This window comes from Pinus tabuliformis, chromosome 2_1 (genome assembly GCF_031772625.1).
Source record: "Pinus tabuliformis cultivar Carrire ecotype Pingquan chromosome 2_1, CPIR1, whole genome shotgun sequence".
NCBI lineage: Eukaryota > Viridiplantae > Streptophyta > Pinopsida > Pinales > Pinaceae > Pinus > Pinus tabuliformis.
Genome location: NC_142299.1, coordinates 676,797,918 through 676,810,497, shown reverse-complemented (window position 1 = coordinate 676,810,497; position 12,580 = coordinate 676,797,918). Strand labels below are relative to the sequence as shown.

The window sequence follows — 12,580 nt, the reverse complement described above, 5'->3', positions numbered from 1 at the left end:
AGGGCCCCTGCTAAAATTAAATGGAAAGAAGCGAGGTGAGGTTTTTCACTTAGTTTCATATAGTTCAAGCAGTTGTTTATTGCAAGCCGTTATTTATCGCATAGTTACCGGGTTCGAGTTTGAATTCGGATTTGTATAAGATTTGGAAATAATTTGATTCAAAATTGTCTAGTTGACAAAAAAAAATTTGTTAGTATACTTTGTAAAAATTCATTTATATATTTTAAAATTTTTGATATTGAGTGGTAATTTGAACAAAAGTGTTTATTGTTTTGGCCTGTCAGGATGATTGTTTTTTGGCAATGAGAAATACCAGTGCCAATCTATTAATGTGTTTTTACGATTTGACAAGGAAATTCCCCTATTATATCCGTTTTAATCTCAATATCTTCAGTTTTAATGTCTCTGATCATAAGAATTGATTTTTTTTTTATTGAAATTTTATAATTGTTTTTCAAAAAATAGATTATAAAAGCGTTTTAATTATATATTTGATGATGCATATAATTTATCACTATGAACTCCCAAAATCTTAAAACTTAATTAGTATAACCAAAATTTCAATATTAAAATGAAGCATAGCTAAATATTCATAACGTTATTCCAAGTACAAATCGTAATGTTCATTGGAATAAATCACTGATTACCACGGCACTGAATATAACACAGCGGATTAGAATGAATATTATATGACAATGAAAGAATATATATGATAATCTTATTGCCAAAAACAAGAAAAATCATACATACAAATATATATATATATATATATATATATATATATATATATATATATATATATATGAGAGCAAACCCTGAAACCAAACCCTTATTAGCTATATCAAATAAACGATAACTATATGTCATAGACAGCAGCTGAGACCTGAAAAATCAAGGGCTCTTCTAGTGACCAGGAGGTGGTGGGGTGAGAAATGGGAACGGCGGGAATTGGAAGTTTGGAAGAGGAGGAGAGCCTGGAATGGTCGGTTTTGGAAATGGAGGAAAACTAAACGAAGGCAGCGGAGAAATTTTGGGGAGAGGAGGAGCGCTGGGAAGCGGAGGAATGCTGGGTAGTGGAAGAACTTTGGGTAGAGGAGGAACACTGGGCAGCGGAGGAATACTGGGTTGCGCGGGAGCTTTGGGTAGCGGAGGAACACTAGGTAGTGGAGGAGTAGCGAGCTTAGGGAAAGGGGGGACACTGGGAAGGCTAGTTGGTGGAAGCTTAGGTAACGAAGGGATTATGGGCGTCTGTTGGCCTGCTTTGGAAGATTCATCGGCCTTCTCGGCCATTTCTCGTCCCCGGATCATGGTCAAGAAATGTTCCCTGTAACAGGACGCAGGCACAGTTTCATGGCGGTAGCTGAACAGGCCTGCACTGTACGTGACAACTCCGTTGGAAGCCGATTGTAACCTAAGGTTTGAGGGTGCAGCTGTCGAGGGAATATTGCAGGAGACGAGAGGGCTGTTGCGTGGAGTCACCCAACAATTGTTCAATTGATCAGCAGACCGAAGAATACTGGAAGGAAGTTCCACCCTGAATTCTCCATTTTCGTCTGTTTCTCCCATAATAGAAAGGGTCATCGTTTTCCTGTTGAGAGCGCATTCCACAGCTATCGAAGCTCCTGTTCGTTCATCCAAAAGAGAAAGGAATAATACATTAATTAAAAATATTTTGAAAATATTAGATTTAAATCATCCTTAATTTTCTAAATAAAAATTTTGAAATCCCTATTCTGAAATATCTGCTTAATAAAATATAGAAAGAAAAAAAAATAACCTCAAACTCTACCTGATACAACGTAGCCATTTCCGGAAAGCCTGTTCTCCAGACATGTATCACAGAACACTTTTCCCACAACCACCACAGACGAATCCCTTTCTTGCTCTGCACAAGTACTTGCACCAGCCAAAGACAAGTAGCATAAGGAAAAACCAAGAACAGTAATTAATATCACATTACTGTTAATGGAAGCCATGATAGCTGATGATATTCAATTCGACAAACGAGTGCGTCTATATAGTGGCCTGGACTCCACATTTCCTTTGGTAGTTGCACTGCCATGTAAAATAAATGCTAAGAAAAGTCATAGTTGGGCAGCAAGTACGTTTCTTGTGCATAGGTGGATCATCTAGAAAAACAATTTTCAACTTTGGTGCGGGTTTTCTTGTGAAATGACAATCACATAAACAACTTTACAGACAGAGAGCGACGTGCAACTAGAATTATGAAGCTCCACGTGCAGAGCTTTCGAACTATATACAAACATTTTGTTAGGTAGATTGGAAAGTTGTTATTCGGTCTTTTGTTGTGATTGAACATGATCTTGCGTGGAAGGTTGGCTTGGGTGAACGAGTTAGAATTGGTGAGGCTGCTTGGGTTAGCTGCGCGGCATATTACATTGCCAGAGGGCATATAACATTGAACCATGTGGCAGATCCAAACAAAACGTCTATTTGGGCTCTTGGCTGGATGGACACAAATTAATTGAACATGCAGATTGCTTGTTCAGGGCTATGGCAAAACTATAAAACTTCTCTTAATGCTTCTCATGTTAGATTGAGTGTCACGGAGGATCTTTTGTGTTGGCACATTTTTTGGGTGAAGAATACACCCTTAAGATTTTTTGGTTGTGTTTTTATGATTGACAAAAATTGAAGGGAACAAAACATGGGAGTAGAGGACTGTTTTTTTCAATATTAATAATCACTTAAATAAGATTATATGATTCAGTAAAACATCAATAATAAATGACTTGAGTTAAATTTGATTTAAACTGGACAAAGTGAAATTGAATTAGGACACTTGGAGTGACGGTTTTAACACTTAATAGGTGGTTGGAATTAGATTCTCCAACACTCCCACTTAATCACTATGTCTCAGCTAGGCTTAAAATTAAAAAAATTTACTTAACTATATTTATTTTTCTTCTTCTCTTCTTCCAATTCGAGATCTTGTAGCCTCTAAATTGTTTCAACTTTTTCTCTTTGTTGTATCCTTCAAACCCCAGTTTCTTCATTTGACGGTGCAGGCCTTCCATTTTTTTAGGTTGTTAAACATATGCTCAACTTTTTCAAAAAATGACTTGTATGTGGGTCTCTACCACATATTATCTGTTGTCGTGCATTTTCATCATCAATTTGTTGCAACATAAGACAATAATACAATTTCATCTCTTCAAGACTCCAATACTTGAAAATTTCATTAAGTTGTTCATCATCCAAGTTGTCTCGAACATTCATTTCTGCATCTTCTATGTAGAGTTTATCAATGCATGGTGTTGCAAGCCACGCTTCAAAGAAAATTAACTCTTCTTCGTAATCGTTTTGTGTACTTGCACATTGGAATTCAATTTTAGAATTAAAAATATTTACCAAAATGAGATTGGTTCTATTTCTTCTGCTCTGCAATGAGTGTTTTCTCCTATTGCACTTTTTCTGCCTCTTCCTCTGTCTTTGTTTTCTCTTTGTGGGTTTCCTTCTTTGTCTCTATCTCTCTCTTTGTCTCTATCTCTTCCACTTCTGTAGTAACCTGTGCTTCTGCAAATAGGTTGTCTTCCACTTGGTTTTCAGATTCCAGTGGGATTATTTCACCAAATAACATCATGTCAATATGATGTTTTTGTTGCATCACCCACAACAATTCATCATTAGCCAACAATTCTTCATCAAAGTTTACATCAACAATATTAATTGCTCGATTCACCATAGCATAGACTGCTCCAATGACACTTTCATTGTCATCAACAAGCTTTGTTACTGAATTTAACAAATCTTCATGCACTTGCAACTGTGCATAGTGGGATTCAACAAACTTTTCATCTCAATGTAAATCTGCTGCTATAGATTCACCTTCATCTTCAACTTAAATTCTCCCCCTCACACCAAAACTCCTCTCAAGGGTGTCCAAGGACTCCTTGGCTTTATTGGCATCTGAAATCAGGGGAAGAATGTTGTCATCCACAGATTATTTTATGCATGTCAATGCGAAGGCATCCTTTTTCCTCTTCACTTCTAATTATTTCACAAAGATCTCAAACATCTCCTCTTGTGGCTTTGACCCTTTTGGATTTTCCCATTTGTTGGGTATTGACTGACCACCACTCAACAAGCAAAACAAATTGTAGACGTCACATTTAACTTCAATAAAAAATGTTGTCGTTGTTTGGCTTCCACAAACATATGAGAGTTAGAAATAATTAATTCCTACTTGGATATGGTTGTAATTCTCCATTTGAGGAGTTTGTTCCTACATAATAGGAATTAGCTAGAATATAGTTTCTCCTAGTTTAGTGTGTGGTTGAGAGAATCTCTCAACCACACTACTGTACGTCTAAGATAGAATTCCTATCTTGAGACTATTTCTTGTATAAATATGTGTGTAATTTCCTCATTCATAGATATAGAATTTGATTAGTAGTTTGTTGTGTGCTATTTTATCTTGATATTAGAGCTTTAGAGCTTGTAAGGGTCTCTGGCCCTTCCTGGGCATAGGAAAATAAATCATTTATATTAGTGTTAAGTTTGTTTGTCCATCGAGGTGATCTCTGGCAGTATAGTGGAATAGATACAAGCTGCGGAGGAGATCGAATTGCGTAGAGGAGTGCACATGGATTGAAGTGTGCCATCTGCGTGAATTGACTGGCGGGCATAGCACAGATCGGAGGAGTTTGATTTGTTGTGCGCTGAGAGGAGCATACGTTTGGAAAGGGACGCCCTGTTGGCCTCGCTTGAATGATTTCCAACAGCTTGAGAAGGCACAAGCAGCGGATATTGAAGTGCCAGGAGCTTAATAGAGAAGGGATGGTGTGGTTCATAAGAATGTGGTGGTTTTCGTTTGTTGTGTTTTTTTATTATCATTATTTTTCCCTTCACAGCAGTCATGGTCTCCAACGAAGGCGATTCAGTCATCTCTACTCGATTTCCAGCGGAATGGAGAGGGTTGATCAATGAGAAATTGAAGTTTCCGAGTACGGCAAACTTCCATAACGTTGGCATTAAAGAACGATATCAACCGTCTCTTCTTTGAACGCGTGGACTAGAACGATTTTTTTTTTGTTCCTTCGTAGAGGCACTGCGAGTCTTGATAGGCATAGTTGCCTTAGAAGGGGCTTATTCTATGGTTTTCCTTTCTGTGGATAAATTGGTGGCTGTCAGGGATCCACATGATTTTAGGTCCCTGGTTATGGGGAGGAGGAAGAATGGGGCTGTTGTTTTCGCCTCCGAGACCTGTGCATTGGTTCTAATTGAGGCCAAATATGAGAGAGAAGTAAATCTTGGGGAGGTCCTAGTGGTAGACAAGGATGGGATAAGTTCTTTGTGTTTACTGCCTCATCAGCAGAGGAAAGCCTGTATTTTTGAGCATACTTATTTCTCTTTGCCGAATTCGCTCGTCTTCGGGCGCTCGGTTTATCATTCCAGGTATACTATCGGCGAGATACTCACCGATGAAGCTCCAGTGGATTGTGATGTAGTCATTGCGGTGCCAGATTCAGGGGTTGTTGCTGCACTTGGTTATGTTGCCAAGGCAAATGTGTCTTTCCAATAGGGCTTGATTAGGAGTCACTATGTGGGGAGAACGTTTATAGAGCCTTCCCAGAAGATTAGGGACTTTGGATTAAAACTTATGTTCTTTGATAGGAAGAAGCAGTTTGAGTTGGAAGACCTGCGGGCGTCTTTATAGAGTGAAGGAAAGAAGATCGACATATCGGCGGATTAAGTGAATCTTAGATATTTGTTTTGGCGACGTGTCTCCTCAGAAGATCGTCGCAGCCAAGAGATCTTGTCAGTCTCGCCAAATATCTTGCAGCGCCGTGTTTGATATGACAGCGTGAATAGTCTGCAGCAGCAAAGTGAATCAGAAGAACTGAGATTTGTTGTGGAAGGTGCATCGTGCTAAAATGGGATCCGAGATCTGTTGCTGGATTTGCGGCATCTTCAAAGTCAGAGATCTGCATGTATGCAGTCGTGCGTGGCTGCTAATAGATATTTAGTTTGTGTTGCCATTGTGTTGAAGACTGCTTGGGTGTTGAGCGCTCATATTCTGTCGAAGAACACAATTGACACAAACGAAGAAACGAGGCGTTAGACGCTACTGAAGCTTCTGTTTGCTACTGTTGGAGGAGGCCGCACAGTGGTCTGCATCTTGGATATCCATCGATGCACGGAGGTGGAGTGACCACCGTGGCTAGCGGCCTGCTGTTTTCTGCATGCTGTTTGTTGCACGCTTTGGAGGATCTGAATTCATGTTCTGCCTTTAGATCCAGAGGGTGTGCGGACTACCGAGGAGGAGGCCGAGATCCCTTACATGAAGGCCGATGTTTCCAGTTGTCAAGTGTCGAATCTAGGATTGGGGAGGCGAAAGCTGCCACAACTCTGCCATGGAGAACACTGAGGAACATTGCGTGTGGGCTCAAGCTCTACAAAGAGTCGAAGTCGTCGAAATCTGAATCTATTTTTTGGAGGAGAAGGGCTCTATTTGTTTCTCTTTTTTGAATCTGTCGGGCTTCATATTGAATCTGCGTGAGTGCTTGATCGGTGGAGCCTCAATGTTCAGGGCATAGGCCCCGTTCCCAAGCACTGGAGAGGCGAATGCGACAGTGCCGACGGAGGTGTGTGGAGATCCGATCAGGAAGCAGCAGATAGGTCGAGCCCGACGGTGTGTGCCGAGCAAGCAGTGGATAGTGGTTGCCAGATTGCACCTGAATCTGCATGGAGCCTGGAGGTGGAGATTGCCTGGTGTGTTGTTGTTCGCGTGAAGGTGTCGGATCTGCATGGGAGCCAGATCTGAGTCTGAGATCTCATTTAGTAGCAGTGACAGAGTGCTGAGAAACGTTGTGCCGGTGAATTGAAATGACGTGTTGTGCAAGTGAACATTACTGCTGAACGAGGGATCTGCTACGTGGAGAAGACTGGAGAAGAGAGGATGTGTTGTTGTATTGGATACTGCAAAGAAGAGCATTGTTCAAAGCATCTTTCTAGTCCAAGGTTGCCTCGTGACCGCCACATTGGAAGTGTTGAATAGAGTTCGTGTGCCTAAGTTGGGTGAGATGGCACTATTGTGAGTGTGGCCAGCGGTGAGCCACTCTTATTTGACCTGGTGCAGTCTAAGAGATCGGATCATGGTTGGAGCGTGGCATTTATGGCTCGTTGATGTGAGCATTACAGATGTGCATGGGCATTTTGCCTGAGAACAATGATCTTTGGCTTTTAAGAGGTATGAACCCTGTAACTGCTACCAGATCTGAGGAGGTGTGAGTTGTGGTGAAATATATGTGGAACTTATTTGATCGATGTAGAGCCTATTCAGGGGAAGGCGTATCAGGTGCTGTTGAAGGCCCAGGAAGCGGCGATTAATGCGAGCACTGCTTATAAGGCCGCGGTGGAAGTTGTTCAGAGAGATGGACCAGAGTTTCTTCCACATTTGACAAAATTTGTAGGAATAGGGATCGGAGAGATCCGGGAATTCAGATTGACCTTCAATGCGATGGAGGATTGGACCATGGAGTCCTAGATTATTATTTTGAAGGGAAAATTGTGTTCTCTTCGTATGGCTGTGTGCCTATGTCTGGATCATCAGTGTTTGAATGCACTGCATTGAGTCCAGGTGAAAAGTCGTCAATCTGTTTCTTTATCAGTAGACCCCTCACAGGTATCATAGGTGAAAAATAGTTGCTGTTATGTTTGGGAAATAATCATCTTTGGGCAGAGATAGAGAAATTAAATTTGAAGAGTTTATGTTGTATTTTCTTGGAATCATGTTTAAATATTATTAAGCCTTATTGAGCCTAGCTAACTCAATGTAGGCAAAGTTATTTTGTTAGAATTTGCAACTCTAACGAATGACAGGTTAAGCATGGAGTTCCAAGAAGTTATTTGAACAGACAAGGATGCCCAAGATGTGAACAATGAGCAGATAAGGTAAAGCAGCAGCGAAAACATTTATGGTGGACAACAAAGTAGATGTTTGTTTAAGTTAGTGTGGTTTGTGGAATAGCCTCCCTAACATGTTATAAGCAAGTCCAGTTGTTGTAATGGTCATTGTATGTACCTAGAAACTCCAAAATGTTGAATGAAATGTAAGCCTTTTAAAGGTATTTGAAAGTTCGTAGTGATCTTAAAACCACTTTGTAATGGATTGCCTTTGTGGCTGGTTGGTGGTGAGCTAGAAACCATCCATAGAGCCTTAGTGGCTATAGGATTTGCCTGGAGGTGGCACATTTAAGTTCCGGGTTTGCTCGGTGGTGGTAGATCGGACTTGCTCGGTGGTGGCATATTGTCTGAGTGGCTAACGTGTACACGGGAGCTTTGTGCTCGTAGGAGCAAGTGGACTGCAGTAACACCTGGCTCACAGTCTCAGATATTGGTGTGTCTAAGCATAAGAGGGGTGGCGCACTTTTCTATCTGGCAGTCTTGTCGAAAGACGCAATCAGCGCAACTGTTTGCGATTGTTACATGAATATTTGGCTTAGAAAGGCACTGATCTCTCTTTGTTTTTGGAAGTTATGCACATGCAATTCGCCCAATTGTGGTGGATTTGTAGGTACATATATGCAATGATAATGGTCGACAGAATCATGTATGCAAAGGACATCCTACAGGACTAGCGGTTGCAGCGGTTGGTATCCATACATTCTGGTGGATGGTTGCTCTTTATATGGACGTCGACATATTCTTTGTTATGTTTGACCACAACCAGACTTTGTGAATCACTAGCATGACAAGTAGTCATTAAGGGGGGGAGTTAGAAATAATTAATTCCTACTTGTCTATGGTTGTAATTCTCCATTTGAGGAGTTTGTTCCTACATAATAGGAATTAGCTAGAATATAGTTTCTCCTAGTTTAGTGTGTGGTTGAGAGAATCTCTCAACCACACTACTGTACGTCTAAGATAGAATTCCTATCTTGAGACTATTGCCTGTATAAATATGTGTGTAATTTCCTCATTCATAGATATATAATTTGATTAGTAGTTTGTTGTGTGCTATTTTATCTATTAGTCTACAAATTCTCTACAAAAACCTTGCTTCCAAAAATTCTTTACTAAAATGACATTTTCATGAAACTTTTACAAAAATATCACAATGCCAGAACTGAAACAATGCCGTTTTTTTATCTCATTTTTCAACATTTTTATAACAAAATTGAATCAAATACCACACATAAAAAATTCAAACTTCTATTTAAAAAAAACTTATAAAAAATATAACAAAGCCTCATTTTCTTTTAAACCACTCTTTTAAAAAAATTGCCCTTTTCTTCAACGAAGAAGCTTACAAACATGATAGCTCTTCATAACTCTTTAAACCACTCATATTACTTGAAAGCTATAACACATCTGCCCTTACCTCTATCCCGCGTCACTTGGAAAACGATGTAAGGAATGTTGACTAACACGATATTTCGCACTAGAGTTGAGCATTAGTGACACTTCATGCAAATTTTTTAGAGTGATCACTTGTGTTAGTAACGGAGTGTACCCAAATAACACAGAGCGTTATTACAATAAATAATTTTTTTTAAATCCGATTTTGAGTTGAACATTCTTCAATTTGTTTTTCTCTCGCTTTTACTGGCTTAGTTGTAGCTGGCTTCTTCATTTTGTTGTTGCTTCTTCGCATTAGGCTTCTTCAAACTTATACTTCTCTCTCAAAGAGTCTTATGCAATCTCGCCTCTTCTCTCTGCTCCTCTCACATCACTCACTAGTCTTATGCAAACTAGCTCCGATACCATGACAAAAATTAAAGGAAACAAAACATTGGAGTGGAGGATTGCTCTTCTCAGTATTACGAATCAGTGAAATAATATTAAATTAGAAACATCAGTAATAAATTTCTGTAGTTAAACTCGACTTAAACTAGACTAAGTGAAACTGAACTAGGACTCTTGGATGGATGGTTTTGACACCTAATAGGTGGTTGAAATTAGATTTTCCAACAATCATCGAAAACAAGTAACCTGGAGTGTTATCATGGTGGTGGAAGAAGTTGTGGAGGCTCAGTTTTCCAACAAAATTGTGACATTTCCAATGGTGTATACTTGAAAACAAGTTCCCATAGGTGAAAATTAGAGAAAAAAATGCTTCCCTAAGCTGACTTAGTACTCTCTTTGTAAAGTTGTGGAGGAAACAAGGACCCACATTTTCTTGGAAATCCCTTTCACGTGTGTTCTGTGGAACTCCATTCGTAACTCACTCTCTCTAACCTAAATTTGGAAGGGTATATCATGCATGGAAGCATGGCATTACTGGTAGGAAAATGTTTCTCCTAAGAAACTCATAAATCTCTCGCCCATTATAAACTAGGTGATTTGGCTAGTGCGCGGAGCCATGACATTTTTTAGGAGAAAGCTACAATTGGAAATAAGGTCAAAACTAATTCACTTGTTATTTACAATATGATCCCGAAGCAAAATGATATTCATAGGTCGACGCATATTACTATAGAAGTGGTGGATCAATATCGTCCCTGGGCCTGCTTCGATGGTGTTGCAAAATTACTCCCAACCACCGCATTAACGACTGACAGCAACCAATCTCAAAAAGTATGCAAGCAGAACAATAAGTCGTCTTTTGTAGTAGGAAACAAATTTTGTGTATTAGCTGAAGGAATGTTAAATTAATGTTTTGCAATCCCGAGGACATGGAGTTGGTGGTTGTTAAGCAAAGTTTTTAATGCGTATTATATGAAACTGTAGAAAATTAATTTAAGTAACTCATCGCCATAACTTTTCTTTTATTTTTTGTCCTTTTATGAAAAAGTTAATTCCACCACACAAGTCTTGAAGTTTCCAGATTTTCTATATTAATGTAACAACATAAGTCTTTAGTGTGATGTGAAGTTGAGCAAAGAGTTAGAGTAGCATCGAAGTTTTCACAAGGGGATTGAAGTTATACACACTAGAAGGAAGAATTACAGAGAGAAGTTTCACAAGCTGGCACAGTTTGTTACAACACAAAACAGAGAGCAATTACAGTTTGTACTTTTTTTTTTTTACAGCATTGAATGAGTTGAAGTCTCAGTTTTAGCTTTGTAATTGTTTTTTCCTCTTATAAATTATAATACAGTCATTTTTCTAGCGTTATTGTGCATCCTATGTTTTGCTCTGAGCTATTTGTTGTGCTATTATTGTTTTCTGAAATAATGCACATAAATTTCTTGGTTTTATTCATTGCCTTTAAGACAAACATTGGTATCAAAGCTTTTTGTGGTCCTTCAAGTGGTATCAGAGCATGTTCAAGAAAGTACTTTTTGGCAGTTAAAGATGGCATCAACATCAAGCGCAAGATTGACCGACCCACAAATACCTCAGTTCAATGGAAAAAATTATGACTAGTGGGTTATCACAATGAATGCCTTGTTTTCTTCTCAAGATATTTAGGATTTGGTGGAGAATAGGTTCCCAGAACTAGCAGATGCAATAGCATATAATGTTTTGTCACAAGTAGAAAGATATCTGCTAAGAGACAATAGGAATAAGGAATTAAAGCCCTTTTCTACATTTTTCAAGCAGTTCATGGGAGAATATTTCTGAGGATTGCAACAACAAAAAAGTCCAAGCAAGCATGGGATATTCTCCAGACAACCTATCAAGGCATGGAAAAAGTGAAGACAACCAACCTACAAATGCTAAGGACATATTTTGAGACCATATATATGAAAGAGTATGAGAATATAGACTCATTCTTCACAAACGTTATTGGGTTGGTTACTCAAACCAGCTCTCATGGTGAGAAACTTGAAGATAGGAGGATAGTTGAGAAAATTTTAAAGAGTTTTCTATTGAGATTTTACCCTATTGTTGTAACCATAGAAGAGAGAAAGGATCTCTCACAATTTTTAGTAAATGAGCTTCAGGCATCACTGATTTCTCATGAGCATTCGTTGAATAGAACACTAAATACTTCATTGGAGCATGCCTTCAAGACACAAGTTTCAATTGGTCAAAGTAGAGGCAGAGGAAGATCAAATGCAAGAGGAAGAGGCAAAAGTACACAAAGGTGGAAAAATAAACCCTTCAATGTCAAGTGGAAGCGGCAGCAATCTAAATCCAAGTGAAGGTCCAAGCCAAAATCAAGCACAATGTAAGATGTATTATAACTCTCAAGTTCAATGTCATTATTGTAAGAAGTATGGACATTATGCAAATGAATGTAGGAAGAAGCAACATGATTTAAGTAACAAACGAAATGTAAATTTCAAAAAGGAAAATCTGAACCAATACAACTTGTTATTAGCTTTCAACGTAGCACAAGAGAAGAAAAAATTTATATGGTTTTTAGATTCAAGGTGTAGCAGCCACATGACAAGGGACATAGAAATATTTTCCAATCTAGATGAAAGTGTGAAATCTGAAGTGACATTAGGGACTCATAATAAAGTGTTTGTTATGGGAAAAGAAAGAGTCAACTTTCTAGCAAAGAAGGGCGAGAAGAAATATAGTCTAGATGTATATTGTGTCCCTCGTTTAAAGCCCAATTTGATAAGCACTGGACAACTCATGCAAAAAGGCTACAAAGTATTTTTCGAAAATGGTGAATACACAATATTAAATAAATTTCCAAGAAAGAACTTGATTGAAA

At 38.8% G+C, this 12,580-nt stretch overlaps 2 protein-coding genes across 2 annotated transcripts; one reads left to right on the top strand and one right to left on the bottom strand.

Annotated features, from left to right (window-relative positions):
- Nucleotides 1-808: 808 nt before the first annotated feature.
- On the bottom strand, nt 809-1,976 carry LOC149202406 (uncharacterized). The gene is made up of 2 exons (XM_089399971.1): nt 1,790-1,976; nt 809-1,622 (listed from the first exon to the last, which is right to left on the bottom strand). The coding sequence occupies exons 1-2, from the start codon at nt 1,974-1,976 to the stop codon at nt 904-906; spliced, it is 906 nt and encodes a 301-aa protein (XP_089256097.1). The 3' UTR covers nt 809-903.
- A 3,140-nt stretch (nt 1,977-5,116) lies between these two features.
- Nucleotides 5,117-5,545, top strand: LOC149202405 (amidophosphoribosyltransferase 2, chloroplastic-like). Its single transcript, XM_089401578.1, has one exon. It carries the CDS (start codon nt 5,117-5,119, stop codon nt 5,543-5,545), a length of 429 nt encoding a protein of 142 aa, XP_089257704.1.
- Nucleotides 5,546-12,580: the final 7,035 nt, after the last annotated feature.

What these genes read in the sequence shown, in the direction of transcription:
- LOC149202405 (XM_089401578.1), top strand. Translation starts at nt 5,117, where the DNA reads ATGGTTTTCCTTTCTGTGGATAAATTGGTGGCTGTCAGGGATCCACAT.
- LOC149202406 (XM_089399971.1), bottom strand. Translation starts at nt 1,976, where the DNA reads ATGGCTTCCATTAACAGTAATGTGATATTAATTACTGTTCTTGGTTTT. An exon ending in AAATGGCTACGTTGTATCAG is followed by an intron (nt 1,623 to 1,789) that starts GTAGAGTTTGAG and finishes ATGAACGAACAG; the next exon opens with GAGCTTCGATAGCTGTGGAA.